The sequence below is a fragment of the Chroicocephalus ridibundus genome, chromosome 17 (genome assembly GCF_963924245.1).
Source record: "Chroicocephalus ridibundus chromosome 17, bChrRid1.1, whole genome shotgun sequence".
Classification (NCBI taxonomy): Eukaryota; Metazoa; Chordata; class Aves; order Charadriiformes; family Laridae; genus Chroicocephalus; species Chroicocephalus ridibundus.
Window position 1 is genome coordinate 6,832,814 of NC_086300.1, and position 27,758 is coordinate 6,860,571.

The 27,758-nt window shown below is 46.6% G+C and overlaps 1 protein-coding gene across 1 annotated transcript; it reads left to right on the top strand.

The window, feature by feature from the left end:
- Nucleotides 1-185: 185 nt before the first annotated feature.
- Nucleotides 186-27,675, top strand: MAP3K14 (mitogen-activated protein kinase kinase kinase 14). The gene is made up of 16 exons (XM_063354510.1): nucleotides 186-257; nucleotides 7,659-7,923; nucleotides 8,499-8,568; nucleotides 11,199-11,409; nucleotides 11,525-12,133; nucleotides 13,203-13,340; nucleotides 15,438-15,567; nucleotides 16,278-16,409; nucleotides 17,017-17,121; nucleotides 17,837-18,000; nucleotides 18,374-18,524; nucleotides 19,172-19,525; nucleotides 20,700-20,806; nucleotides 22,163-22,307; nucleotides 22,877-22,977; nucleotides 24,336-27,675. The coding sequence occupies exons 2-16, from the start codon at nucleotides 7,671-7,673 to the stop codon at nucleotides 24,498-24,500; spliced, it is 2,835 nt and encodes a 944-aa protein (XP_063210580.1). The 5' UTR covers nucleotides 186-257; nucleotides 7,659-7,670; the 3' UTR covers nucleotides 24,501-27,675.
- Nucleotides 27,676-27,758: the final 83 nt, after the last annotated feature.

Below are 27,758 nucleotides of genomic sequence, written 5' to 3' on the forward strand. Positions count from 1 at the left end.
GCGCATGCGCAGTCGGGAGAAGCGTCGGCGCCGGGAGGAAGCGGGGAAAATGGCTTGTCAGGAAGCCCCGCCCACTTCTGGGAAACCCAATGGGCGGGGGATGGAGGGCGTGGTCTCACCTCAGACGGTGCGGCGATTGGCTGAAAGGCGGTGGAAGGGGCGGGGCCAGGGCGGGGAGGGGAGGGGCCGGGCCGGCCGCAGCCTGTCAGTGAGCGGGGTGCCGCTGAGGAGGCCTGAGGGGCTGCCGGGCCGCAGCGGTAGGTGCGGGCGGGGGACGAGGAGCGGGGCCGGGATCCCGGGGGGCCGGGAGCGGTTGGAGCTACGCACCGTTGGGGCTGGGAACCGTTAGGGCGCGTCGGCGCCGGTAAAGGCCTGAGGGACCCTGCCGGCTCCGCTTCCGCAGCCGCCTCAGGGTGTGAGGGAGCCCGGCTCCGGCGGGAGGGGAGGGCCCCGGGAGTACCGGGGAGCTTTGAGCGGTACCTCTCGGCTAACGGGCCGGGCTGCCGCTGCTACCCCCACCCTGCACCCCCGTCCCGCTTCCCCGCAGGGTGCCCGGCGCTGCCCGTGCGGTATCGGTTAAAGCTGGGCGCTCCGTTCCCGCTGGGAAGCTCCTCTCCTCCGCACCCCCGCGCTCGCCGGTGCCGCCCCGCTCCCGCAGCAGCCGCCGGAGAGCCGTGGTGAAGCCGCGGAGCTTGGCCTGTGCGAGGGGTCGCTGCCCAGAGGCATCCCTGGCCCTGGAGAGGGGAGAGGGAGACGAATGGGAACGTACAGCTGAAAAAGAGCCAAAGTTCGGTTCAACTCTGCCCCTCGCCTCTTGCATCCAGCCGTAGCGCTCATCTTTGATGCGACTCTTTTTTTTTCTTTTGCTGGCAAAAGGTTAAAATGCTTCTTTGCTGATTAATAAGTTGCTGCTGTGGTTGATCTCAGATGCTTCCTGTCTGCTTTAATCGGTTACATTAGAAACATGTGTTCGGTGCTTTGCACATGTAAGAAGCAGCAATCTGAAAGTAGCATCCATAAACAACCTCTAAATTTCTTTTGCATCTGGCTTTCTGAACCCTTTTATGAGTAATAACTCACGCCTTCTTTGCTGTGACATTAGCGATAAGAATAATCGAATCGGGCTTTGAAATATGTCTCTGCAGTGTGCTGCTTTATTGCATTTTAACTGAGTTAAAATCTGTTATTGGCACAGCCACTAGATTCCTTCGGAATGAGTCATTTGCTATTAACTATTAAATTTTAACTGCTATAAGGGAGTGAATATCTTTGTGTAGCATGCTGTGAAGGAGGAGTGTAACAAACAAACATATAACAACCGAAAACCTAAAAGATTTGTGGGACCTGGTGCAACATGGCTGGAGTTAATGAACTTTGTCTGTCCTGAATCTTATTTCAGTGTTAAATGTGAGAAGGTTGAGCTGAGCTTTTGTTGTAACAGTGATGCGATGCCTAATTATTACTCTGGCTGCTAAACAGAAGGAGGCAAATGTGACCATGCTGTCTCTTTAACTTGCTTTCTGTGACTTTTGAAGTTTGCTGGCAAGTGTCAGTCAAATCTGTCAGGGGAGACAGAGGCATAGAGGTCTGGAAGACAGAAAAATCTCTAATTTCCCAGGAGAGCAGCTGGCTTGGAGTAAAAGAGACCTGGGTTAGGAAAAGGTCTGGAGATGCTGAGGAAGGGAGAGTAAGAGGACGCATGGAGGGACCAGAAGGAGGCCTATGAGGGCTAGACATGTGGGGCTTTAATCTGTAGGAATCTGGGTTTTGCTGGTCACAGTTTAGTGACATCAGGGCCCTGGGGCCTGAATAATATTGACCTCATCTTGCCTAAAAGGCCGTTCTCTCCTGCAATTAAAACGGGAGTTTATCTCATGGGACGTTGCTCAGGCTGGACAGTTCAAACTACTCTGGTCAGTTCACATTTCTACTTTACAGTATAAAATCATTGTCATTGAATTTGCAGGACCAATCATAAATTAAGATTACATAGGAATGCTTCTGTCTGTACTAAATTTAACTAAACCTTTGGGTTTGACTAGCATTTCAGCCTTACTGCTTTCTTGTAGCCTTTCATGGCATTTTATAAATGTAAATTTCAAGATGCGAAGCAATGTGTAGTAATAACTGGTGAAAACTCGGTCCTGCCTGCTTGGGCAGAATTGTTTTTAATATGTGTTTGTGGTTATTGCTGGAAGTTGTCCGTTTAGGTGCTTTATTATATCCTCTTGTTATAATTTAGGAAGTAGCTTCACTCCACAAGTGGGCCTTAAAAGTCAGGATGTCCTGAAAGCCTGTGTGGGAGCAGCTGAGCCAGACCGGAAAGCAAAACCTTGCCGGGTTGAAGTTTGTTCTGATGCTTTCTGTTTGCAAAGCAGTTTGGAAAAATTAGCCCCTTCTTTGAATGAATGGGGTTGCGGTGATGTTTATAAACGCTGAGCAAATGGTGCTATTCATATCTTTGTTCAACAACATGAAAAGAATTGTTGAGCAGTGAGTTGTACTTGAGGAAATGAAGATAGGTGTGTTTAGATACTTTTAGAAAGTCTGATGATGGTTAAAGCCAGGCAAATATTTTCCTCCAGACTTTGTAACCAAACTATTGGAATATACTAATGTCTGGCAACTAAAAAGACAGTTGAAGCTCATTATCCTGGTGTTTACAGTAAGCAGTACAAACGGCTGAAACGGGATTTTGAAGTATTTACTATCAAACCACTTTAAAGAAAGCGTTTACATACTTATTATCATTTGTAACATAACTTACTCGGAAACATCAGGCTGATAGTGAAATCCTTCAAACGGGCAGTTCCGGGGTGGTTTAGGTAGCAGGTTTACCTTTACCTGGTGATGTTCAGGTAAAGCTGCGTGCAGCGGTACTGGTGGTCCACGAGAGACCCCGAGGAACCAGACAAAGCTGTACAGGAGCCCCTCGTCCAGACACATGGGTAACACTGGTCAAAGAAGAGGAGGTGAAGGATGTGAGCATCCTGGAATAGCAACTGGTGATCTGACTCACCGGTATTTTAATCAGTCAGGCATTCTATTTATTTTTACTTTGGAACTCTTAGATATGCAAGGAAAGTCTTTTTTTTCTCTTAATTTAAAGTGGCATTAAGTGTTTTTTTAATGTAGGGGGGTGTGTTGAGTGCTACAACTTTTTTTTTTTTTTTTTTTTAAGTCCCTTCTGACACAAATTGAAACTTCTCCCTTGCTGACAGCACTGAGCTTGTTTAAATAACCACCCCGGGCCCATGCTACAATAATATGCCTTAAACTGACACGGCCGAAAACGGAACCGTCTGAATTTCGGTTCCATCTGAAACATGGGCAGGCGAGGGAGATTGTCGATAGCATCCAGCAGAGAAGGACTCCGGTGGGGAGGCAGGGACAGAGGGAAGTGGTGCCTGGGGTTTGAAAGGATTGTATGTGTGTATCTACTCCTTGGGCCCCAAACCAAATCATTAGTGTGATTCGTTTTTTATAACAAGTGTAATCTTTTTTTTGTTTTTTTCCTTTCTTTGGTGAAACGTGGGTTTTTATAAAGTTTGATGCCTTTGTATGATGATTTTCTAGCTAGTACTCTGGATAAGGTCTTTTGGCTGCAGACTTGGCCCTTTCTCGAATACCTACCGACAGTTGTTAGGACTGGAAGGTCCCCGAAAGGTGCATGTTCGTCTTCTCAGTTGTCATTCCCTGCTCTGGTGATGCATAAATTCCTGGCTCTTCCCAGCTGTTGCTGTGTTGTAGTGGTCAGCAAGGCAACATCGCTAAAATGCTAGTTGTGTTGTTTTAATAAACCAGTAGCAGCTGCACAAGAGAAGGCTAACCTAAGTTAATGCACTGTTCATAAAACCCTTCTCAATAAGGAAGTGGGAAACCTCACTGAGACAACATGATTTTTTTTCTTTTTTTTTTTTTTTTCTTCAAACTAAATGTCAATGTGAAACTGCTGCTGAGAATTTGCACTCAGATTAGGAGAGGAAATCTGCATACTTTGAAGCTGACTTATGAAGCCTTATGTATATTTTAAAGCTCTTTCCCAAGCCTTTTTTAACCAAATCTATGAGCTGTTCCACAAACTGTTAACCGAAATTCTCCAAAAAGCCATTGGCAAAGGAGATCTGACCCAGGCAGACCGAGCAGGACCCCGTATTATGGTGTGCTGCAGAGTGTTTTAGTGCTGGAGAGGTATTTGCGTTCCTTTTTTCCAGCTATGAGTCTCTCTTTCTGTATACACAGTAACTTCATGAAACACAGAAATGTTCTTTTAAGGTCCCTGCTACAAATAGCTTCCTGTTGAGATGGAAGAGCTGAAGAGGACGAACAGGGACTTGTTTAGAGAAGGGAGGAGGTTTTAGAGGAGCAGAAAGCGCGTGGTATCTCTTATATTAATAATGCTTGAGTGTCTCCTGAATTCAGACTCCCTACAAGTCTCGGCTGAACCTATTCAGTATATTAGTTTCGCACAGAAGCACAGTCGTTATTTGAGGGAGGAGTTGCCACTGCCGGCGGACCAGTGCCTCCACCGCACAACTGGTACCGTGTTTGGCTTTCATTCTGTAAAAACGCACTTTCTTTTTTTACAGCAGTGAGAACTAACATTAGTTAACCAGAGGCGAGTGTAAAACCCTAGTGAAGATAAGGAGCAAGTAGTCTTTAATGCTGCTAGCAAAAGCCCATTGTGGGTTAGGGGTGTAATGTGCACTTTTATCTGCTGCATCGTTAACCCGACTTCCCCTTTCTTCCTTGAAAACAATGAGCCCATACACACGTCTGCAGAGGGAAGAAAGTCAGGGATATTGAAATCAAGAATTACAGTTGAGTCTAAGTGACTTGGGTGAGGGAGAGGTGGTTTTGAAAACTGGAGAAGCAGTTTGGGCTACGAAACAACCACCGTCCGGCTCAACAACGTGAAGCTCCTCGTGTTGCACGTATGTAACTTGTGTCTGTACAGGAAGCTGTGCTCATCCCAGAGCAGTGGCAAGTAAATCGGCAGCTGAAACCGCAGCTCCAGCGTGTCTCATGTGGGTAAATCCCGTTCTTAGTGGTCTTGCCGTGGAACCTCAGGGACCCATTTACTGCTCCCAAGGCTCCCTTTTATCCAGAGCTTCCCTGGGAAGGGCTGCACAGGGGACCTGGGCCGACAGACCGAGCACCTACGTCCAAATTAACAGGGCTTATGAATGCTTTGGGTCTCTCTGGATCGCTGTCCCCTCCAGATCTGAATACGTAGCTTCAAGAGAAGTTATGCTTCAAAAATTATTTAAAAGTTCTGATTTTTTTTAAATTTTTTTTAAATCACAGCTCTTGCCAGCTGCGCTTTTGTTGTTCGTACCATAAAAATAGTTGGGTTTTTGATTCTTATAAGGACCTGAAAATTGTTCGGCAACAGTTAAACTGGGCTGGGCTTGCAGCTTCTGTGCCTACACAGCCTTGTAGACCTGAGTCACACATTAAACCGTCTGAGCGCTGGCGGCTGCTGTGTTTGAGGACGTTGCTTACAATAACTACCTCTTTTTTATTTATTTTTTTTTTTTAGTCGGCAAGTGAGGTATGTGCTTTGTTGACTTTAATCTCAGTAATGTTTCCTTGTTATTCTCTTCCATTTCAGAGGGCAACAAGGACTTGCAATTTTGCTTCTCCCCTCCCTCTGTTGTCCTTTAACTAAGCTGAGGAGTGACTGGTAGAATTGGGTATTTTTGGGCGATGGGGATGGGTTCGGGCTGCAGGCCTTGAAGGTCCTTGAAGGTGAGGGGAGGGCAAGGAGAGACAGAGTTAATGCAAATCAGGAGAGAGTGAGTATAAAAATAGCTCTGAACTTGTCAGTTTGGTCACTGGTGGCTTGGGTTAGTCATCTGGCAAGCTCTCTTTCTGCTGCTCCAAGGGATTATTTTACAGCACTGAGATTTGACATAATTTCTGTAGAGGAGAGGGAGCGGGACGGGCGTAATGAGTGGGATACTGTCATCAGCACTTCTTTTGCACAGCAGCTGTTCTCTGTTTAGCCACTGAATGTGGTCATTGTTGACTTTCCTTGTATACCTGCCAGGTTGTTAGGTGACTCATTTACACATCACACCAAGGTTCATGCACTTGGCTCCCAAACGGCTCCCTTTCCCTTTCCTTGGTGGTCCTTTTAGGCACCGAACACCCACTTGTTTTCATTTCCCCAACTGATTTCTGTGTTGCCAGGAGCCTGTTAGAGTAAATGTCCTGTTGTCCCAGGGAGGTGTTCCAGGCGGGGGGAAAAAAAGGAAAGGAAAAAAAGGAAAAGAAAATCCCTGGTGCAGATTTAAACTGATGAGCCTCAAAGATGTGCTCCTGTAATAGTTCTGAGATCTTGTTTTTGCTGGCCACTGTTCAAATGTCCCTCCTCCTCGTCTTACACTGGGTTTGTGGTACTTAACACCTGTACGAGTTTGCTAAGGTTTCTGAATTTTCATGGGTTGTTTAATGATGGAAATGTTAATTTTAAGATTTTGCACTTGAGCTGTGAGAGGACTGGCATGAGGATGTGACCTCTACAGTTAAGGGCCAGTAGACCATATTCTAGTTTAAAACATAGAAAACAACAATGTTTTAACTTTTCTGGAATCCAGAGTGAGAGGATCAGGGGCTAAACCAAAGCTGTATTTCCCGGGGGCTTGTGCTCAGTGTGGTTGTAGGAACTCCTAACTCTTCGTGCTCCTAACTTCCACCCCACAATATATCCCTGTCCCGTCCCGCGGTGCCTTGCTTCCATGCTTCTTCACGCTTCTCCCTTTCCACCCCTGGCTCCCTTCCACCTCCCTCCGCGCTGCCAATTGGCCAAGATTTGGCATGTGCTGGGACTTGTTGGGAGCTACATTTACGCTAACTGGTCAGCCAGCAGCCGTGCTGATTGACTCGCCAGCTGCTGCCAAGCCGAGGGGATCGTCTTTTCCAGCACCGTCACTGTCCTCTCGCCACCACCAACTCGCATTAATCCCATACGCCATAAGAGCTCTGCTTTTGCCGGGCTTGACCAAGTATTTCAAAAGTTATCGGTGATTAAGGGCATGGAAGGAGTTATGTATGGGCAGGCTGATTGCCTAGCCTTGTTTTATTGGAAGGAAAAATGAGAAATGGATTTGAGGGCGACTGAGTACAAGGAAGAAAGTAATTAGCAGGATTTTATGGCCATTTTGTGGTGTGAGAGCACAATGTAATTTCTCCTAGCTGCACTCTAGGAGAAAATCTTTCATGTCTTCTCTTTTTTTTCTTTTTTTTTTTTTTTGGGTGAATATTCTTCCTGTTTAGCGATATGAGAGTTCCCTCTTCTTTATGGTTTCACTGTTTGTGTTTAAGCTAAGGGAATATAACAAGAAATAAATTTCCCTTTGAAACCTGTGTGGTCTCCTATTTTTAGTACTGAGAATAACATTGATTATTCAGATCTTCAGTACAAGAACAGTACAATTATTCAGAAATTCAGGTACGAGTCAGGGATGGAGAGCTGGCATTCTTGGGTTGTTTTTCAGCTCCATGCTCAGAGGTTGGGTAGGACCTTGGTTTGGTTTAAATGATTTAGTAATCCGATAACCTTCAGCAGCCTCCTGTTTCTCAGGAACTTGAAGAGGCCTGTGAAGTTAGGTATTTTAACAAGTGTTTTGCTTTGTTTTTTTGTCTTTACTCAGTGACTCTCTGAAATGGCAGTGATGGGAATTACGTGCCAAGGAGCTCCTGATGCAGCCGTCAAGCACAAGAAGGAGCACACAGCTACGAAGGGGCTGAACGAGACAGTGAGTGAAAAGCAGAGCAGTGTTTGCAAAGTAGAAGATTCAAAGAAGGTCATCTTTGACAGTCAGTGGAAAATCCTGAATGATGTAATCACCAAAGGAACAGCAAAAGAAGAAACAGAAGGAGGCTGTGCATCAATTTCTATTATTGCCCAAGCAGAATGTAAGTAGCAGGGCGGTCTGCTCTTCATTGAGAAAAAGGAATGTGCAGGGCGGTATGAGATTTCACTCACTTTGCACTCCTGGAGAGCTGAGCTGAAATCTATTTGTAATCCCAAGTGGGGTGGAGTTGGTGACACATCCCAGTCTCTATTTAGGAAGCTCATGAAATCTCCTAATAATGTGGCAGCATCCACTGAATAAAGCATAAATAACAGAACAGCATGTGGCCATTGCACCTAGCTGCTTTGAGAATCAACCTGTGTCCTGCTGGGTCATCTGTTCTTGGCTGACTTCTGAAACGTGTTTTAAAAGAGGGGACGAAAAGAGAAGAAAAACAAAATGAAGCTATCAAGTGGGAAAGAGCTAAGGGCTCAGGAGATTGCAGTGCTGGGAAGCTATCTCCTGGTGGGGGAAGGGAGAAGATAGTGTGGATGATGTGGCACGACCGTGTGGTGACCTGTCTGGATCACTGTTTGGTTTAGCAAGTTGGTAGAGTTGTTCCTTAGTCCAGTTGTTACCAGGAGGGACTTTGCCTGATCTTGAAGACATGTGATGATCCTGTTTTCTTTCACGCAGGTGAAAACAGTCAGGAGTTCAGCCCCACTTTGTCAGAGAGATCCTTTATTGCTCACAGTAAGCGTTACAGGTGAGAGACTCCTTAACATGAATACCCACCTTCACTGTTGTGTGTGCTGACTTGTCCCAAATCACCCTGTGTGCTTACAGTGTTTTTTCCAAAAGCTCCTGTTTGGATTAGCTTTTCTGTCTGAGGCTCAGGAAGAGTGCGTCTTTTCCCCAAACATCTTCCTCTTTTTGTCTTACGAGAAAATATAAGTTTAAGCACAAACTACTCAAAACACTTTGCTTTGTCTTATTTTCAGTGCCTGCTGATTGTCTTCTACCTCTGTTTCTGGGTTGTCGAATTTGCTTTGGAATGACTGAGCCGTTTTTTGAGGTTGGTGGGCTTGAAGTAGAAGCATCCAAGGGGACATTTTCAGTCTCTTTGAACTGTCCTGATGCTTTTGAAACCTTGTTACACCATCCTCTTTGAAAAGTTGTGGGAAAGGTAGCTAGCAGTAGTCTTGAGAAAAAGGAACTGCTTTGTTTCTGGGGAGGTTAAACAGCAGGGGATGCGAGAAGAACCTTTGCTTAATGACCGCATCAGCAACAGAAATAGAGTTGTGAAGAGAAGCTGACAGTGGTAAAGGGCAAGTAGTGGTTGCGATAGAAAAAATGGAAGCCTGTGTCTTGTTTTTCTGAAGTCATCTGGGAGCAAGCCACTTTTTCTTCATGAAGAATATGTGCCCGATTGGGGCACACGCTGGAGCTTTATCAAGCAGCTCCAGCACTGGCTGAAGTGGGTAACTGGGATACAGAACTCAGTGCTGCCTCTCTGCTGGCAGCTTTCAGACACTGGTGAGGTGTATGGCTTGACATCGCCCACTGACTTGATGACGTTGTCCCATGAACCAACTGAAGAAATGGAGAATGAACCATTTCTTAGAGGGTTTATGTGGCATGGATGCCAGCTATATGGAATAGAATCATAGAATGTGTTGGGTTGGAAGGGACCTCTAAAGGCCATCTAGTCCAACCCCCTGCAGTGAGCAGGGACATCTGTAACTAGATCAGGTCGCTCAGAGCCTCATCCAGCCTGGCCTTGAATGTCTCCAGGGGTGGGGCCTCCACCCGCTCTCTGGGCAACCTGGGCCAGTGTCTCACCACCCTCAGTGGAAAGAACTTCTTCCTAATGGCTGATCTAACCCTGCCCTGCTCTAGTTTAAACCATTGCCCTTCGGCCTATCGCTACGTGCCCTTGCAAACAGCCCCTCCCCAGCTCTCCTGTAGGCCCCCTTCAGCTACTGGAAGGTTGCTATAAGGTGTCCCCAGAGCCTTCTCTTCTCCAGGCTGAACCCCCTCAACTCTCTCAGCCTGTCCCCACAGCAGAGGGGCTCCAGCTCTCTGACCATCTTCGTGGCCTCCTCTGTCCCCACTCCAACAGGTCCATGTCCTTCTTGTGCTGAGGGCTCCAGAGCTGGACACAGTACTCCAGGTGGGGTCTCACCAGAGCAGAGTAGAGGGGCAGAATCACCTTTCTGGATCTGCTGGCCACAGTGCTTTTGATGGAGCCCAGGATGCGGTTGACCTTCTGGGCTGCAAGTGCACATTGTTGGCTCATGTCCAGCTTTTCATCCACGAGTACCCCCAAGTCCTTTTCCGCAGGGCTGCTCTCTATCACATCATCCCCCGGCCTGTATAGATAAGGAGGATTGTCCTGACCCAAGCATAGGACCTTGCACTTGGCCTTGTTGAACTTCAACAGGTTCGGGTTCAAGGCAATGCAGTAATGCCATCGCCTAGAACTCTACTTGTTGGGTCTTTTAGCACTCAGTGGTGCGCTGAAACAGCAGGAAAAGACGCAGAGAGCAATGCTGGCTGGGAACTGCATCGCTGACCAGTAAGGGCAGATGATATACTGCATGGAGCAACAGAACAATTATGGTTCTTCATTTGAAGATCAAATATCCTGTTTTCTCTTACAACTTGATTTAAAAAAAAAATCTTAACTACTCTGGTTGGTATTAACTGCAGGCAGGTGTTCCTCTTGAGAGTGTATCTCTTTGTACAGCGCCCCAGTAGGTGAGCTAGCCAGTGCTGGTTTGTCTGTGTACGCGTTCCGAGAAATCACGTTGTAGTATTGAGCTTTACATGCCAGAACGTTTTGGCTTTTTGAAGCTATTTTATTTTAGTGCACTTAGTCATCCCTTTTCTTTGGCGCCAAGCCTTTTTTTTTTTTTTTCTTTCCAATAGAGCAGATGTTTATATTATGAGTATTTTTCTTAATTTTAACAATTTTTGAAAATAGGTTGCATTTATACATAATCTTTGTGTTCACTATAAATCATAGACTCAAACTGTCTCGGAGCAACCTGGAGACGTTCAGTGCTTTTCCCTCTACTTTGCTGTCTAGTCTGGCTGTTCTTTGCAGAATTTGCAAATACTGGGAGAGTTAACGCCTTGCTTCCACCACACCCTCCCTGTATTTCTTTCTTACGATGCCAAATATACTATTGTTCCTTGATATTGAAGTTACAAATGCAAAAGCTACAAATACAAAATTAGAAGGCAAGAAGTTATGTTATCGTTCTCTATTCTTTAAATCTCAGAAGGCAGAATTGCTAATTCTTGTTCTCGTGTTGTGGGTCGGAATTGTTAACTGGAGGCGTGCTTTCGCCGTCAGATCTAAGAGACTTCATGCATTTTGGTTTCCAATAGCCGGTCAGACAGTCTTGATCAAATCCCGAACAATGTGGCCCACGCAACGGAGGGGAAGATGGCACCTACCTGCTGGAGAGGGAGGCATCGTGGGAAGACGAAAAAGAAACGTCACAAGAAAAGATCCAAGCTGAAAATGCAAACAGTGGCTGCCGGTAGGCGAAGTCCCAGAACTCCAGAACAAGAGAGCTGCACCCCAATTCCCGTCCAGGTGAGAATCCTTAAGCCTTCCTTTCGTACTGTTGGAACCTCTGCAAACTCCTCCTAATTTTGGATGGCTATATTGAGGTTTCTGCTGAGCTGTTTTGTTTTGTTTTATTTTCTAGGAGGATGAATCACACACAAATAGTCTGTACAGAAACAGTTTTTGGGTTTCAGAATTTAACAAGGACTTGGTCTATGATCCGCTGCCATTTGAGAAACCTGAGAAAGGTCTGTCCACGGGCAAACTCCATTCACCGAGGAGCCCATACAAAACAGAACTGCACAAGTTGATAAGCCCTATTCAGTGCCTTAATCATGTGTGGAAACGACACTATCAGAGGGACAGTGTTCCACAGCCTGAAACTCTCCATCCTTTTCCCTACAACATAATCCCCCCCCATTTCCCACATCTGGACAGTCCTCTCCATGCCATGAAACGTAATGCTCTGGAGACGTACTTCCATGGTGATCTCAACTATCAAGACAGTGAGCATCGCTTATCTGGCCTAAATTTAGAATATAGTTTCCCCAAATGCGTCAACCAGTCCATGAAAACCAGTTCGGATAAAATTTCTGTGGAAGAATACTTGGTCGACGCCCTGAAGGGGAGCGTGAGTCTCGGTGAACCACAGAATTTAGCCAGCTTAGCCAAGACGTGGAGAGGAGGTGGTCTGGACCCGAAGGAACAATTTCACGAAGCGGATGAAAATGAAGGCGTGCTACTTAATGAGGTGATCTTCTGACCCTACGCACTAGTGTCGTGGAAGGCAGTGTTTCTCTTGGGCTTCAGAAGAGAGAGAATCTGCATCCACGCAATAATAATAACTTGCCTTCTGTAACGAGACTGCGTTTTCTGAATGGTTCTTGATACAGTTGAAGACTGCCAGTTAAAGAGGCGGTTTTGGTTTGTGGAGGATGTAAAGCCGTGTCTTAGCTTGGTGGCTCTAATTTGTTTGCTCATTCACAAAATATGCGTGCTTGTTTCGGAGAAGTGTTTCTGTGCTTAGTCGGTCTTCAGATACCGTTTCTCTCTTTGGCTGTGAAAGAACCCAGTCCATTCAGGTGAACAGCCTGCAATATTTTATTGGCTGTAGATGACCTGGGCTGTGACACAGACAGAAACCAGGGACGTGGAGATCGTGAAGGTGCAAAAAGCGTGTCTGCTGCCTCTGGTAGGAACCCAGCAACTCGCCCGTTGTGCCTTGCCAAACGTAGGGCTTGGGCATAGCAAATGCATGTAAATCTTAGAGGCGTGATTCATTTCTTCTGAATTCAGCTCTCTCTTGCTACCTTAAACTCCTCTTGGAGGACTCTTCTCTGGAATCAGTGTGACAGCGTCGGTATTGCCGGTGGAGTTCAGGGCGTCACTCACCCGCCTGAATATGTTTACTCTGAGATCTAAGGCAAATCTCAGTTTGCTGACTATAAAAAAAGGTTTATCTCGCACATAAATGCCTACATTTAGTTACGTGAATCTTGCGTTATTTGTAGGATTTAGCTTTGTAGTTATGCCCCCCATAAGAAGGGAATAGTTTGGAGCTCTGAAACTATCCAAATACTGGTAGCCTTTCTTTATAACACTCATTTACACCAAACAGAGCCCACAGAAACCAAGTAGGTCTTCCCGCATCGCTTCATCTCAAGCCCATGACAGAAGTCATTTGGCACAGGGACTTCTAGAGAGGTGCGGTGGTATCTATCCTTGCGCTTTTTCTGAAAATGTGGATCTCTGTCTGTGGAGCTCAACACTTAAGTGTTTCTTTCCTTGCTTCATCTTGTTTTCTGATTTTTAATTTCCAGAAACTAAAGCCGGTGGATTATGAGTACCGAGAAGAGGTTCATTGGACCAAGTGTCACGGTTCTTTGGGCATTGGCTCTTTTGGAGAAGTATACAAAATAGAGGACAAACAGACAGGATTCCAGTGTGCTGCCAAAAAGGTAATTATGTGTGAGAAAAGGGGGGTTTTCCTGACACAAGGAGGCGTACAGAGGAAAAGTCTTCCCTTTCCAGCTACATGGAGTGTAGGTACCATGTTGTACAGTTACAGTGAAATGCTGCTCTGGTTATGTCCAAGGCAAAACTTCAAGGTGATGGCACCGAGAGAAGGAGCAGGCGGAGACCCTGTTTGTGCTTAGCAGCCAGAAATAGGTTCATTTGGCCTTCAAAGCGTGCCACGAGGCGTCTTGGGTTTTGTGCTGAGACAGGCCAAGAGAGCAGAGATTTCAGAAAGATTGTAAGTGTGTTCCTAGAGACTGCGGGGGAGAACCGGCTGCCTGAGCTGTCTGCTTATCTAACTGTTCTCATCTTCAAACACATCTAGTGTAAATGGTGACACGGCAGGTGTTTTCTCTGTTGAAAAGGGAATAAAGTAGGAAAAAAATAAGGCAGTTGGTAGGCACTTAAAATGGAGAGAGCTTTTTTTCTGCTCAATGAGCGCTACATGCAATACTGGCAGGTTATAATGAGGTGGTTCTCTTACAGAAGCAACAAAGGATGTGTATTTTTCCAGAAGTTGGCATAATAATCTCTTGTACGTCAAGATATGCCATTGCTGTACGATGTGTGAAGCGTGTGGAACATAACTTGAATCGGGATATTGATTTGTAGGCAGCCCTGGGGGGGTGCTCCGAGGGGAAGGGAGAGCGGTGATGCAAGTAGATGATGAGAATGTAAGCTAGTTTGTTGGAACTTAACACTTGAATATGCAAAAAGAATCGGAGATCGCATTTTTCAATATAAAAGAGTTTGCTTTTTCTTGTTTACATTGGTCTCAACTCGACGTATTGCCTCGTGGAAAGATGTAAGTGGCAAGACTGAGGCAGCTTGTCCAGTCTTTTAACCATTTCATTTGTCAGTTGTATAGAAACAAAAGTATTTAAAGCACGTAGAAAACTATTTCCTATTTTGCATCCTTACATTTAAGATGCGGAATTTTGTGGCAACGTGACCGACTTGGTTTCTGGCAGTATGTAACTACTTAAATTTATTATCCATTTTGCAAATACACAGTTTTAGGAGAAATAGCTGCTACTAGTGCATATTTTCAGGAAGGAGAAGTGGAGCGCTGAAAAGACAGACATGAGAGTAGGAGAAACTGAAGTCTTTCAAAATGTCAATTACGTTTTTTTTTTTTTTTCCCCCCTAATTGCTGGAGGATTTCAAAGGATAATTCTGTAGATTAGAAATACGTCTCGCACCAAACTCTTAAACCAGGGAGTTCTAACGTGCAAGTTGAACGCTTAGGATTTATTTCGTTTTACATTGGTAACTGTCTGGAATTACTGCTGTCTGCCGGTGCTAGAAGGGGACTGCCTGCCCTTCCTTCACCATACTTGGTGTTGTAAGCACCTGCTCGCCCAATTCTTGAGATTAAAGAAAATTTAGCTATGGCTGGATTGCTGACAGTGAAGAAACATGATACATCCTTTTCCCACCAGAATCTTAATGACTCATGTTTTCCTTCTGGTCTTTAGCAAATTCTTGTTTTATTTTGTTTGGCCGAGCTCAGCGAATAGAATTTTTCTTTAACCGTTTTTCTGTGCAGGCCGAGTACCATCTAAAAAGGTGGTGTGTCAGTCACTGCTTGTGGCCGTATTTCATATTCCCTCCTGTTTTGGGAGAGTTCCATTTTTGCCAAGTCCTGCGCCATCCTTAGATATTTTATTTTCCTCTTTCATGAAAGCGGAATGCTGGAGTTGTCAGTATTATCTTTTTAACTGAGACACAAATTACTTTCCTCCTGAAGATTACCTGTACTCAGCCGTAAGCCGGAGGTATTGCAACCTGGCATCTTTTTTTGACAAATGTTAACGTTACTCAGCCACCGAGGGCTTAGGGACTCTCATTGTCCTTGTTCAGAATCGTTCTGAGCTTTTCCACTTATTGCTGTACCCACTGATTTCTCTTAATGAAGGTTATCCTTGTGCCTCCGCTGTTAAACGCTGCGGGACGCTCTGAGCCCAGCGTCAGGGAGGGACGATTCTGTGGGGATTCGTCACAAAAATTTGTTCAGTGCTTCTTCTTTGTTTCTCTAGGTACAAGTTGAACACTTCCGTGCAGAGGAGTTAACGACGTGTGCTGCAATAACAAGTCCTAAAGTTGTCCCCTTGTACGGAGCTGTGAAGGAAGGACCTTGGGTGACCATCTTCATGAAGCTGATGGAGGGTGAGAAGGGAACAACCAAATGGAAGCACCACTGTAACTGTTGAATGCAGTGGACATTGAGCTCCTCTTCCTCCTGCCCCAGTTACAAATCTGTTAATTCTTTGGTGTATCCAGAGTGTTCCTAGCGTTAATTCCTGAGCGGGTCGGGATAGGTATGTGTAACCCCTGCTGGTGTGTAGCAATGATCTTTCTTGGGGGAAATCGTTTCCAGTCCTGCCTCACGCCAGTTCAGGATGTGTTTCTCTTCAGCAGCAGCTGCAAATTCTCACTAAAACACATACCTGGTGCTGGTTTTTCCTTTCATGTTCATTTGCATGGCACCATGTACTGGAAAAAGGGACACTGTATAAGCAAACCTAGGTGCTTCTGTTGCCTGATAGTCTTTTTCCAGCCAGGACTGTGGAAGTCACAGCCTGTGAAGAATCGACTGGTGATAAGTAGCACCTAGAAATGTCTGATGTGATCACAGAGTAGTTGCTTTTGATACAAAGCAACGCCGCTAAACTGACACTAAGCAAAAGACTTCATGAAAGAGGCCAGTTTCTCTGGGCAGAACTCTGAATAAACAAAAGGAACAGACCTACATGTGGAAGATAAGGGCTGTCGGACCTGGCAGTTCTCATTTCTACATCAGAAATGACGAGGAACGCTGATGATGCTGGGAAGACTTTAAAGATAAGCTAACATGGACTTTCTGGATTCTTTTTTAGGTGGCTCACTAGGTCAGCTAATTAAACAGAGTGGCTGCCTGCCAGAGGACCGAGCCCTCAGTTATTTGGGCCAGGCATTAGAGGGCTTGGAGTATCTTCATGCTCAAAACATTCTCCATGGAGATGTAAAAGGTGGGATAGTACTTAAGGTACCTTATTCTTCCCTTTTTCTTGCAAGAGGCAAACTGCTTGGAGATTAAGTTACCGAGTGGCAGAAGGTTATTTAGTAGATTTTCAGCTCTACATTTGAGATTAGAGCTTAACTTGGTTCTAAACAGCTGGGCGTATTATAGAATGGTTTTGTTGGAAGGGACCTTAAAGATCATCTCATCCCACCCCCCTGCCCTGGGCAGGGACACCTCCCGCCAGCCCAGGTTGCTCCAAGCCCCATCCAACCTGGCCTTGAACCCCTGCAGGGATGGGGCAGCCACAGCTTCTCTGGGCAACCTGGGCCAGTGCAAGTATCATATTTGTCACCTCTTTCTTTCTGTCATCTGGTGGGTCTGGCAGGCTGCTTGCCCAGGCTGCCTCACCACTGGGGTAGAGCAATCTCCAGGACAGATAATTGGGAACTTATAAATAGAGATAATTATAGCTGTGTACTTGCTTAAGGCAGTGACACACCATAGGAGTAATAGACCTTGGTTTGGGCTCAAAAAACTGTTGTTCTGTGGGCTTTTGGCTTTTTACCATCTCGGTGACAAAGGAGACCGACTAATTAAAAACTTCTCGTTGCCAGCGGAAAATGTGCTCTTGTCTGATGATGGAAGCAGGGCTCTTCTGTGTGACTTCGGTCACTCTGCTCACCTTCATCCGGATGGCCTGGGAAAGTGCTTGGTCACAGGTAAGGATTTCCTGCTGCGATTCTGAAGAATTGCCCTACTGACTCATTCTTTCTTTTTGAACATTTACATACGGCTAATTTGCAAGCAACTGTAATTTCCAGACTTAACGTTGCTCATAGTGTCACATTTATTGATATTACTGTGATGTATCCCACTGACAGCTAAAATGAACTTACGGTTGGAAGGTGGTCCTTAGCTCCCAGTCTAGAAGGCCGATGTATTTTTTGTAAGATTATGTCAGCATACTACGTTCAGTGTTTTGTCCCTGCAAGACACCACACCGAAACTTAAAAATCTAACTCTGACTTGTCACGTAACCTCACTAAACAGCTGGGGAAGAATCCTGACCTCCACCAAAGCAAAATTCCTCGCCGACTTTTGGGCAGTTAAACTTTAGAGTGCTTCTTAGTGCAGCTGTTGAGAGAGAAGGGTATGTTTTCTAATGCCGAGCTCACCAATAGAGTGTCATGTTTTGCCTCCCAAACTTGCTTGGGAGGGGAATTTAATACCTATTTTGTGTATAAGGGATGAGACTGATATGGAGATGTAGCCTTTGAGCAGCTTATAAGAGCACACAGTGCTGCTTTTTGGGTTAAGGTGACCTGTTTCTCACTTTAACTGAAAAGACCAGGAGGCTGCCATAGGCTTCCCAGCAGCTGCACTGGAACAATTCTCTACTTTACACGCGGTGAGTTTTCGTTTGAATGGTTTCAGGGAACTATGTGCCTGGCACGGAGACTCATATGGCTCCGGAGGTGGTCATGGGAAAGCGTTGTGACTCCAAAGTGGATGTCTGGAGCAGTTGCTGTATGATGCTGCACATGCTGAACGGGTGCCACCCTTGGACGCAGTATTACAATCACCCGCTCTGTCTGAAGGTGAGTGGCCCAACATTTCCCCAGTAAAAGGTACGTAAGCCTGTAAAAATCTCGTTATACCCAGCTAGAGAGCAGTCGTTTCAGGAAGGCTGGCTGAGAGCCAGCTGGGCATCTTAAGACGATGCCAACCTTGCTTCATTTCTTACGCCTCTGAGACTGCCATGTATTACACATATGGGGGCTGTTTCTTTCCTATCCCGCTCATGACTTGGGTGTGACTTTTTAGCCATTCAGCTGTAATAAAATTACTGCTCATGTCTCTCATTTAATGCTGTAATTTCAGTTGGGAACGCTCTCGGGGTGGGAAGGACCTTTCTGAAATCAAACGAAGCCTCTCTGGTCTAACCTCTTTCGCTTCCTGTTTGTTACACAGATAGCTAAAGAGCCACCTCCTCTGAGGGAAATTCCACCTTCCTGCAACCCTCTCACTGCTGAGATTATTAAAATGGGTCTGGAGAAAGAACCGGTTCAGAGAGCATCTGCGTCTGAACTGAAAACTAAGACCAGCGTGGCACTTGAAGAAGGTAGAAACGTCCTGTATCTAAAGTTTCTTACCCGCCCTGGTAAAGCGGCCAGTTGCTAGTTGTGTCAGAGTGGTCCCGTGGGAAATACCAGTATGTTTTACTGTTCAGTATATGCTTTGCACAGGCCTCAGCATTGATGTATATTTTGGGGTTGATAGCTTTTGCCCACAGCCGGGTGTTTCTCACCCAAATAAATTAAAATTTCCTGTGTGCTGTCACATGCTCTTTCTCCTTTCTCTGCTCGAAGCAGCCGATGTTGTGCTTTATGTGGGTTTATTAAGGTGTGTGCTGCGGCTGGGCTGGCGCTCAGCTGAAGTATCAACTGCAGCGAGCGAGCTGGAGCCTGGCAGGCAGCAAAACTGAAAGCAGAGGTTTGTTGCATCCTGAGCTATAACTCATACTTGTGGTCCAGCCTGGCCTCTAAGCCGATCCCTAACTTATTTCAGCTTAATCCCGCTGAAAAGTTCTGTAATACGGCAAGAATTCGTAGAGGGGATCTGGTTTCGCCTTTTGAAGAAGCTGGGCATTTTACAGCGAGACACAGTTCAGAAACTCTTATTGTGAAGGAAAACTTTTACCTGTGTGTTGTTTTTGTTTTGGTTTTTTTTTTTTTATTTGATAATGTTTTATGCTTTTTGGTTTTGCAGTGGGAGGTGTGACAAGCCCCTGGAAAGGCGAATACAGAGAGCCGAGACATTTGTCTTTGAACAAAGAAAACAATCCACAGACGTCCCTGTCCCCCACAGTGAGCCCAGTTTCTGAGACTGGTCCTGACCCAAAATTGGCAGTCAAAGTTTCTGGTGCGAGCCCGGTCCCGCCACCACCGCCATGCCTGGAGCAAACGGAGGAGGTGGAGGGAACCCCTTGGAACGCGTGCAAGGAGTTATCAGAGACCTGGGATCCTCCGCCTCTCTCCTCGACTCCTCTCCCCCTGAAGAGCTGCGGCCACGTGGAGAGAGCAACAACCATTTCGGAACAAGAGCTTCAACAGCTGGAAATAGGTAAGCGATGTGCTATGGAGGGAATTCAGCTTTTCGCTTAGGAGCGTGATAAAAATACAGCTGCTTTCTTTTGGCTTCTTGACAGTTATTGCTGGGTTTTGAGCTTGGATGTCATTTTGTTCATAGTTCCTCTCTCGTTACACGAATCGCTCAGCCTTCCTTGAAATTACCAAAACTAGTAGTTCTTAACCAATTAAATACGCCGCAAAGGTAGCAGTTAGGATTTTGTCCCACTCTCTGAAGAGTGGAGCAAACTTCTGTGAGAGGCGCAGGAACCTCTCAAAAAAACCAGCCGGTTTCACACTTGTGCTTACGTGCACTGTGTAAACAGTGTCTGCAGTTCCAACTTCATCTGAAATTTGAGGTTTTCAAACATAATTCTTTTAATAAAGGGATAAGCCTATTGGGTGGGAGATGTCAAACGAAGCAGCATAGTTAAAAACGGTCTACGGCTGTTTGATTCTGGGCATCGGAAACGCTGTCGCCACCAGCCAACGAATTTGATTACCAGCAGCGATCCAGAGTTTGAAAACCAGCAGTAAGTTCAGCGTGGGAATCAGTGGAGTAACAGGGCAGTTCCATTGCCCCGGTATAACTCAGCCTTTCACTTTTTTATCCCATGTTTTCTAATCTTCGTAAAATCATTGAAAACTTCAAGCTAGGAAAAAAGTCCCTTGAAACGTAACTGTTGTCACAGAAAGGAGGAATGGCATTTTAGGGGTTGCTGAGGGCCAGCTTTCTTCTCAGGTGGCTTTGGGTCTTCAGCAGCCTTGTCAGGTCTGGATCTCATCAGTGCGTGTTACGGCAAGAGTCGAGTACATAAGTTTGACCTTTCCCTGGGTGTGATGTGGATGCATCTAGAAGGAAGACTGATAGGTGACATAATGGGCAAGAACTGGGAAATTCTGGGTGCTGGTTCCGTCTCTGGCATTTTGCACGTCATTGCACAATCCATCTGTCCTTTCTGGCTCAGTTTCCCTGTTCTCACAGTGGTAGCAGTAGCCCCTACTTAGCAGAGGAATTGTGTGTCATGTGTTTTGCAGATGCCGATATCAGTGTTTGTTAGATAATGCCGAAGCAGCTTTGGGTATTAATTGCAATAACTGTGATTAGAGCAGGGAGGCGTGAAAGGAATCACTGGAAATGTTTTCCTTCTCTTTCCTTTTGCTCGCAGAACTGTTTTTGAACAGCCTCTCACAGCCTTACTCGCTGGAAGAGCAAGAACAAATGCTTTCCTGTCTCAGCATCGACAGCCCATTTGTGTCAGATGCCAGTGAGAAGGTGAGTCCAACTGGATGCTAACCCTCTTGTTGTGGGGGGGTGGCAGAATAACCCCCGCTGGGAGACTGGAAGCCGTGACTGATCAACATCTGGAGTTTCTCGTGTTTGTTGCTGCTTTTTGACACCCAATTTGCTGGAGAATACCTTGGGAAGAAATCTTTGTTCTCGGACAGTGGGGTGTTTAGGACTGGAGTTGCTCTTTAGCTTAGAGTGCAGCGTGGGTCCCTTTCCCCCAGCTGCTCCGCTGTGCTGTGCGCTCACAGTGAGCAGCAAGTGTAGGGATCTGGAAAACATCAGCAGCTTTGACCCTCACTGTGCAGAAGAAAGGAACTGAAGAGGCAGTGATGAGCGTAGGAGCTGGACCAAGTCGGACAAACAGCTGTGCAGCGCAGGGTCTTCTTCCCGGCAATGGCCGCTAAAGGCATGTTTAGGGAAAGACCGGAAGAACAGAGACCCTAATCTTGGATATTCATTCCCAGCCTATGGTTCTGTTCTCCATGAACTTCTTTTAAACCATTCATACTAATGACTTACATGGTCTAAGTTACTTAAATAAGAAATTTAATGAATTTTGTTTGCTCTGTCTCTGGTGTTCGTAGGGCAGGGAATACCAGTGAGAAACACTGAATAAGCCTTGTTGAACCAGGGAAGGACGCAAGCCCTTCAATCATTGTTTTCAAAAACTGAGTCCAAAATTGTATAGCCTGCCATCTGCAGGAGTCATTTCTAACTGTGGTCATCTTTGTTTCCTATTTCTGTTCCTCTTCTCAGCCTTCTAATGCTTTTCGAGGAGGGCTGAGCAGGGTTCTGTACAGCTGTTAACACAGCGTGGGGTGCAGCATGGGATGTAACTCTGCTTTTGGGTTTTTTTTTCCCCTAATATCTAACCCTAATATTTAATTTGACTTTTGAATGGTACTTACCACTATGCCGATGTTGTCAGATTGACCTTCTATGACTCTAAGATAGTATAGACTTTTCCAAGCAGTACAGCGATGTAGGGTCCGTAGTTGTTTATGTACAGTTAACAGTTTTTCCTGGGCGTTGTCACTTACTGGCATTAGAATTTTATCTGGCGCTTTATTCTCCTGTCACTCAGTACAAGAAAACCCTTCTTTTTCCTCGTCCGGCTCTTCAGCTGATTATTGATTTGACCACTGAGAATAACTTATTATGTCTGCAAACATTGCTATTCATCCTCTTTTTCTAGACGGCAGGTAAATGTTGAATAACTCAAGGTCCTGCCTAGATCCCTGTGGATTTCTGCTTTTTTCTCCCTGAGGTTATTTTAATGTTTATGTTATGTAAGATCACTTTCTTTAGGAACCTTTGACAAACTTGTGCTTACTTCTGCAGAACTCCATGAAGGCTTCTCATAGCTTGCGGGACACTATGAGCTCCGGGATTCATTCCTGGAACAGCCAGGCAGATGGGCAGAGCTTCAGTTGGAACAACCTGCTGAACCGCAGTCGGCACACAGACACTCCCAGCTACTTCAATGGTGCGTCTGAATTTCTAAAGTTTGAATAAATGGTCGGGTCGAACTTTTTTTTCAGTATCTAGAGGGTCTGGGATGTGGAGTCTTTGAGCGCCTCTTCTCCTTTAGTTGAGCACAGACCTTCCTAAAAGGACGTGGGTTGTCGAGAGGCCAAGTCTGCCCCAGTCGTAGCTGGGCGGAAGGCGCTCACGCCTGTGTAGTCTAGTAAAAGCCAGAGAAGTTCTTGAACGCACAGACTCTGGCTCAGCTCTGTAGTGCCTTGCCTCGTGCAGCTACCATGTGCGAGGATATATGCTTTATAACCATAAACGTCTACAAAGTAATTTTGAGGGCACGTTGTGCAAATCAGTACATCTCTTCAGCTGCTTTCTTGCTAAATCCAGCTCTGCTCTGTGAGTCATCGTTGTCCTCAGCAAGACTCCACGCTCAGCGAAAGACCTACATAAATTAGACGCTTAAAGACAAAAACGAGTTCTTCTGATGTATGTGCTTCGCTACTCAATCTTTCTGTGTTGGACTGTGAAGTCATTATGCCTACAGCAGAAGTTAATGACTTCTCTTGCACATTTCAGGAGTGAAAATCCAGATCCAGTTGCTAAGCGGAGAAAATCTACACATCAGGGATTTCCACAGGACGAAGGTGGGAGACATTGCCACTGGGATAAGCAGCCAGGTGAGACGCAAAGCTGGGAGTTAAGCACAGCCTTTTGTCTGAGAAGTGATTTCTCCCACAATGCAGCCTCATAATGCCTTAAAACCAGGGACCCAGAAGTCCGTTCAAGGATCCTCATGACACATTTAGTAACATAACTTCGGTGCTGCTGTTAGGAGTGTGATACCAGAAGATGTTTTCTGAATCATAAGCCGTTGCTAACGGTCGTGGGGACTGTAGGGATCTCCATCTTAGAAAGTACCTGTGCTGCAGCTTAAAAATCCGTCTCCTCGACTATAAAGATAAATCCTTTCCCCTCTCCCTAAAGAACAATAACTGTATGACTTTTTCGTCAAGAGCAGTAATATCAGCCAAGGGAAATGGCCTGTCTTTGGCTGTGAAGCTTCTGACTTGTTAGGTTGGAGGAGATGTTGGCAGACTCCAGTGAACCTCACTGTGGGCCTCTCTGGCAGTCCCTGAAAGAAACTCCTGAGTGTTTGTGGGACTGTGACTCATCTGAGTGTAAAATGTGGCGATCATCTCTAAACAAAGAGGTTGCGGAAGTCCAGAAAATGTTTTAGTGGTGTTGGCTCTCTTTGGTGTACTTTGTTCCCTTGGCCATCACAAGGCCCAATATCGCTAGCCTTCAGAGGAATTCACAGTGCCCAGACACAGGCAGTCCAGGAACCACCAGCAATGGTCAAAAACCTGGGTGAGGCAATTCGACAGCAGCATGAATGCTACCTAGTCTGGTTTCTGAGATACTTTCCTACGAGAGAAGGTTAGGATGTTCCTGTTGGAGCGGGTCCAGAGGAGGCCGTGAAGATGGTCAGGGGGCTGGAGCCCCTCTGCCGTGAGGACAGGCTGAGAGAGCTGGGGGGGTTCAGCCTGGGGAAGAGAAGGCTCCGGGGAGACCTTAGAGCAGCTTTCCGGCATCTGAATGGTGCCTACAAGAAAAAGGTGGGGAGGGACTTTTTACAAGGGCATGGAGTGATAGGACGAGGGGGAATGGCTTCAAACTGGAAGAGGGGAGATTGAGATGAGATCTGAGGAAGGAATCCTTTGCTGTGAGGGTGGTGAGCCCCTGGCCCAGGTTGCCCAGAGAAGCTGTGGCTGCCCCATCCCTGGAGGGGTTCAAGGCCAGGTTGGCCGGGGCTTGGAGCAACCTGGGCTGGTGGGAGGTGTCCCTGCCCAGGGCAGGGGGTGGCACTGGGTGGCCTTTAAGGTCCCTTCCCGCCCAACCTATTCTACGCTAAGCAGAAGCCTCTCTCCAGGAGCTTTTCTTGGGTTGGGAAGCTATTTGCTGCGTTCGATAGAGGGATATTATGTTCTGAAAGAGACTTGAAGTGCCACTCAGATCTGTTCGTTCTGCTTCACAGATCCCAGTCCCCGCTTTCAGCCTGGTTACTAAAGAAGGCCAACCAGTCCACTACGACATGGAGGTCCCCGACTCTGGCATTGAGCTGCAGTGCACCCTTGCCCCCGACTGCAGCGTCAGCTGGACGTGGCGAGTCAAACACGGTCAACTGGAGAACAGGCCATGAAGCCGTTCCTGTTTTGGAGGTTTTTACCTTGTTGAAAGAAGGAATTGCAAAAGCTTCTGACCACCCCTGCCATGGAGCACCAAGTGCAGTTGCTGGTGTTTTGTGCTGAAGTAGGATAGCGGTTCAGCAGCTCACTGCTCTCAGGCCTCACTTCTGTTGTCTGTTCTGATCCAGTTCCAAGACATGTCCTGAGCTTAGATGTTCCCCAGAACAGTGGGAATTACTTGCTTTGGGTGTGAATGTTAGGTTGAGCTTGAGAATGGTGGGTGGAAATTCCTGCTTTTCAGAGGAATGCGATTGTGCTTTTCAGGAGAACAGGGGGATTGGATGAGAACTCCCGTTGCTCAGCCTCTGAGGTGAAGCTGGTAGTTGCTGGGCTTGCCCGAAGGAGGAGGTTGAGTATCTTCAGTGCAGCTGTGGTTGTTTGTGCCAAGGGGAGCTGGCTAACTTCCTTCTAGCTGGAGGAAAAACAACGTTTCTGTAGGCTTTGGGTAACATCATCTCTACCTCAAGCCTTTTGCACGGGGAAAATCGACAGCGGTAACTAGCTGGGTTCTTGGTTTCACCTCCCACCCTTCCCCGCAGACGCTTCGTTCTTGAATCAGAAAAGAACTTTGTTCCCAGAAAGAGCTTTGCTTGCAGCTCTCATCTTCAGGTCTCCTCCCCGATTTAGGGGCTGGTGCTCTCTCTCCGTTGTCTGGCAGGTAGGGCAGGAGGAGGGGGTATGGTGTTCCTTGGTGGGCAGGGTGGAAGGGTTGTATTTCTCCATCCTTATTTCCACCGCTGACTCGGGACTTCACGTGAACCGTCCCGTCCAGGCAGTTTCCCCTTGGAGGGGGAAGGGATGGCGGCTCAGTCAGCTCGGACAAAGTTTGAATTTTGCCGCAGCCTTTATAAAAGCAATCCGTCCAGCCGCTCGGCCCCTCCGCTGGAGATCAGTGCCCCAGTTCTGCGCCGTGTGTTAGCTCAGCCCGTCTTCACCAGCACTCACGGACTGGCACGAGGCTTCGTACTGCTCCCCTTACGTCAAAATGCGCTGAAGGAGTGGGATGGGCAGCTGGGCCCAGGGTGCCTTAAGCTTTGAAGTTCTTTGGGTTTTTTTTTTTTACTGATTTGTGAGTTGTTTGGAATATACTGAAACTCTGTGGGTCAAATTCAGATGGGCAGGTGTTGATAGCCCTTTTACAACCCAGGAAAAAAAAAAAACCAACACAGAGGGAGGTGTAAACTACGAGGCTCCTTGCTCAGGACTTGGCTCAAAGTCCTTGGACACCTGGAAGTCATGGTCACTGCGGCTCTTCCAGAGTGCTGTTAACGTCGGTGACCTCTGCGCAGGGGCTATCAACATCCAGGCTGAATAAAGAAACAACTCCCAAAAAACAAGGTGGGCCCTGCCGGATCCCTGCTGGTCCTGGGGGACGCAGTGGGGCAAGGAATATTTGCATTTTTCTCAAGCGAAGTTCACTTAGAAAATAGCTGGGAAAAGTTATGTTCTGGGCCTCCCTTTCTGAGGACCGGTGCTCCTTAAGGATCCCTCTGATCCTCTTTCCCTTTGGTCTCCCAGAATATCGGCTGGTTTTGATACGCTGGGCAGTGACATCCCTCATCAGAAAACCAAAGTTGTGATGTAATAAAGAAGTGTAACTCTTGAAGAAAAATTAAAGCTGTCACCACTATGGGTATAGTTTTTATAGCACTTTTTGTTCTAAAGCACTTAAAAACGTTGTCCGAAATAGGCACGTAATTGTATCTGAAACAACCACATTAAGAGTCTTTTTAGTAAACAATTAGCACATTACGCACATCTCTTCCAGGAAGGAGTGGGGGGAATGGGTAGGTTGGCTCAATTTTTTTTTTGTTTTTTTCAGATGCCATAAACGACTAAGAATTGTAGGCTCTGGAGCAGGAAGGGGGGGATCAAAATGCCTTCCCGGGAGCTCCCAAGCGCATACTCAGTGCCCCAGCCAGTCTCCCCACGCCTGGCACCCTTCCTGGGCTCCCTCTGAGAGGGGGGGAGGAGAAAAACCTGTTGGTTGTTTCTAAGAAGAGTCTGTTGGTGACGTGTCGGTGTGACACGTCGCTGTCGGTGATGCGTCAATACGAAAGCAGGGTCTGTTCCCGTCCCAAAGGCCGCGTCTCGTGGCTTTCGCTGTTGTCTGCGAAGTGCTTCGACGTACGGGTGCAGGGTTCCGAAGGTCGGTGGGAGACTCGAGTTCTGCCGAGCGGCGGGGCAGGATGCGGCAGCCCTCTGTTTGCAGGACTGCTGAGCTTTCCACCTCAGCTATAGCATTAACCTTAATCTCCGGCCACCTACACGAGTGGGTGGAAGGCAGTAAACCCTTGCGAAGCCGGAATGTCTTTGTTGGGTAGATGGAGGTGTCCGTGTTCTCCTGTACTCTCACACCAGCATTAGCCAGCATCTCCATCCTCTTCGGGTTGTCCAAAACCTTCGGTCTTGTTTTGCGGCCACCTCAAGTGGAAAGGTGAGGCTGCAGCTTTCCACCTAACAAGCCTTTTACGTGACAGCCGGCCAGACGCGCGGGCTGTGGCGTCAGCCGTCCCTGCCGGACGGGCAAGACGCTTGGGTCAATACCACAAACCACTGGTGCTTTCTTACTCTCCTGAAACGTGGTTCTGCTCTCAGGAGCATCTCCAGGGTTGTCACGCTTTTGTTACCTGCCAGCTTGGGATCTCCTCAACTCTCTCCTACTGCCGGGACACTTTCTCCTTAATTTGGCTGGTCATTTTTTTGCTACGACAGGCATAAAAAGTTCAGCTTCCAGATGAAAGCTGGCTGTGCAATACTGATAGAAGTGGAAATCAGAAAAGCTTTTCCTTGTCCACGTTAAAATTGGGCTGAAACGGTGTATAATAACGTAACTAATCTTTAGGACAGAATCCCAGTCCCGGGTAGGGAGGACAAATAGCGGTAGGAGTGATAAACGCAGGTGGCTCTTGTCGCGTGGCTCCTTCCGAAAGTCTGGAAAAAATCACTGTTGGCAAAGCAATGTGAAGCTGATAATCTCTTTGGGATGGGCAGTACGGGCGTGGGTGAAGGCGGCGGAATGACTAGCTTGTATCGAACGAATGACACTTTATAAAACTGTGATTTCTTGACATGAACGTTTTGTGACCTGCATTTTCACAGGGAAAAGAAAAAAATAAAGCTGGGAAAATGGAAAAAAAAACCAAAAAAGATTCTTCATTCTTATTGCTAGTGGTTTGATGTGTTATTCCAGAGAACGAGACAAGGGTGGG

What these genes read in the sequence shown, in the direction of transcription:
- MAP3K14 (XM_063354510.1), top strand. Translation starts at nt 7,671, where the DNA reads ATGGCAGTGATGGGAATTACGTGCCAAGGAGCTCCTGATGCAGCCGTC. An exon ending in TGTCAGATGCCAGTGAGAAG is followed by an intron (nt 20,807 to 22,162) that starts GTGAGTCCAACT and finishes TTACTTCTGCAG; the next exon opens with AACTCCATGAAGGCTTCTCA. An exon ending in CACTCCCAGCTACTTCAATG is followed by an intron (nt 22,308 to 22,876) that starts GTGCGTCTGAAT and finishes TGCACATTTCAG; the next exon opens with GAGTGAAAATCCAGATCCAG.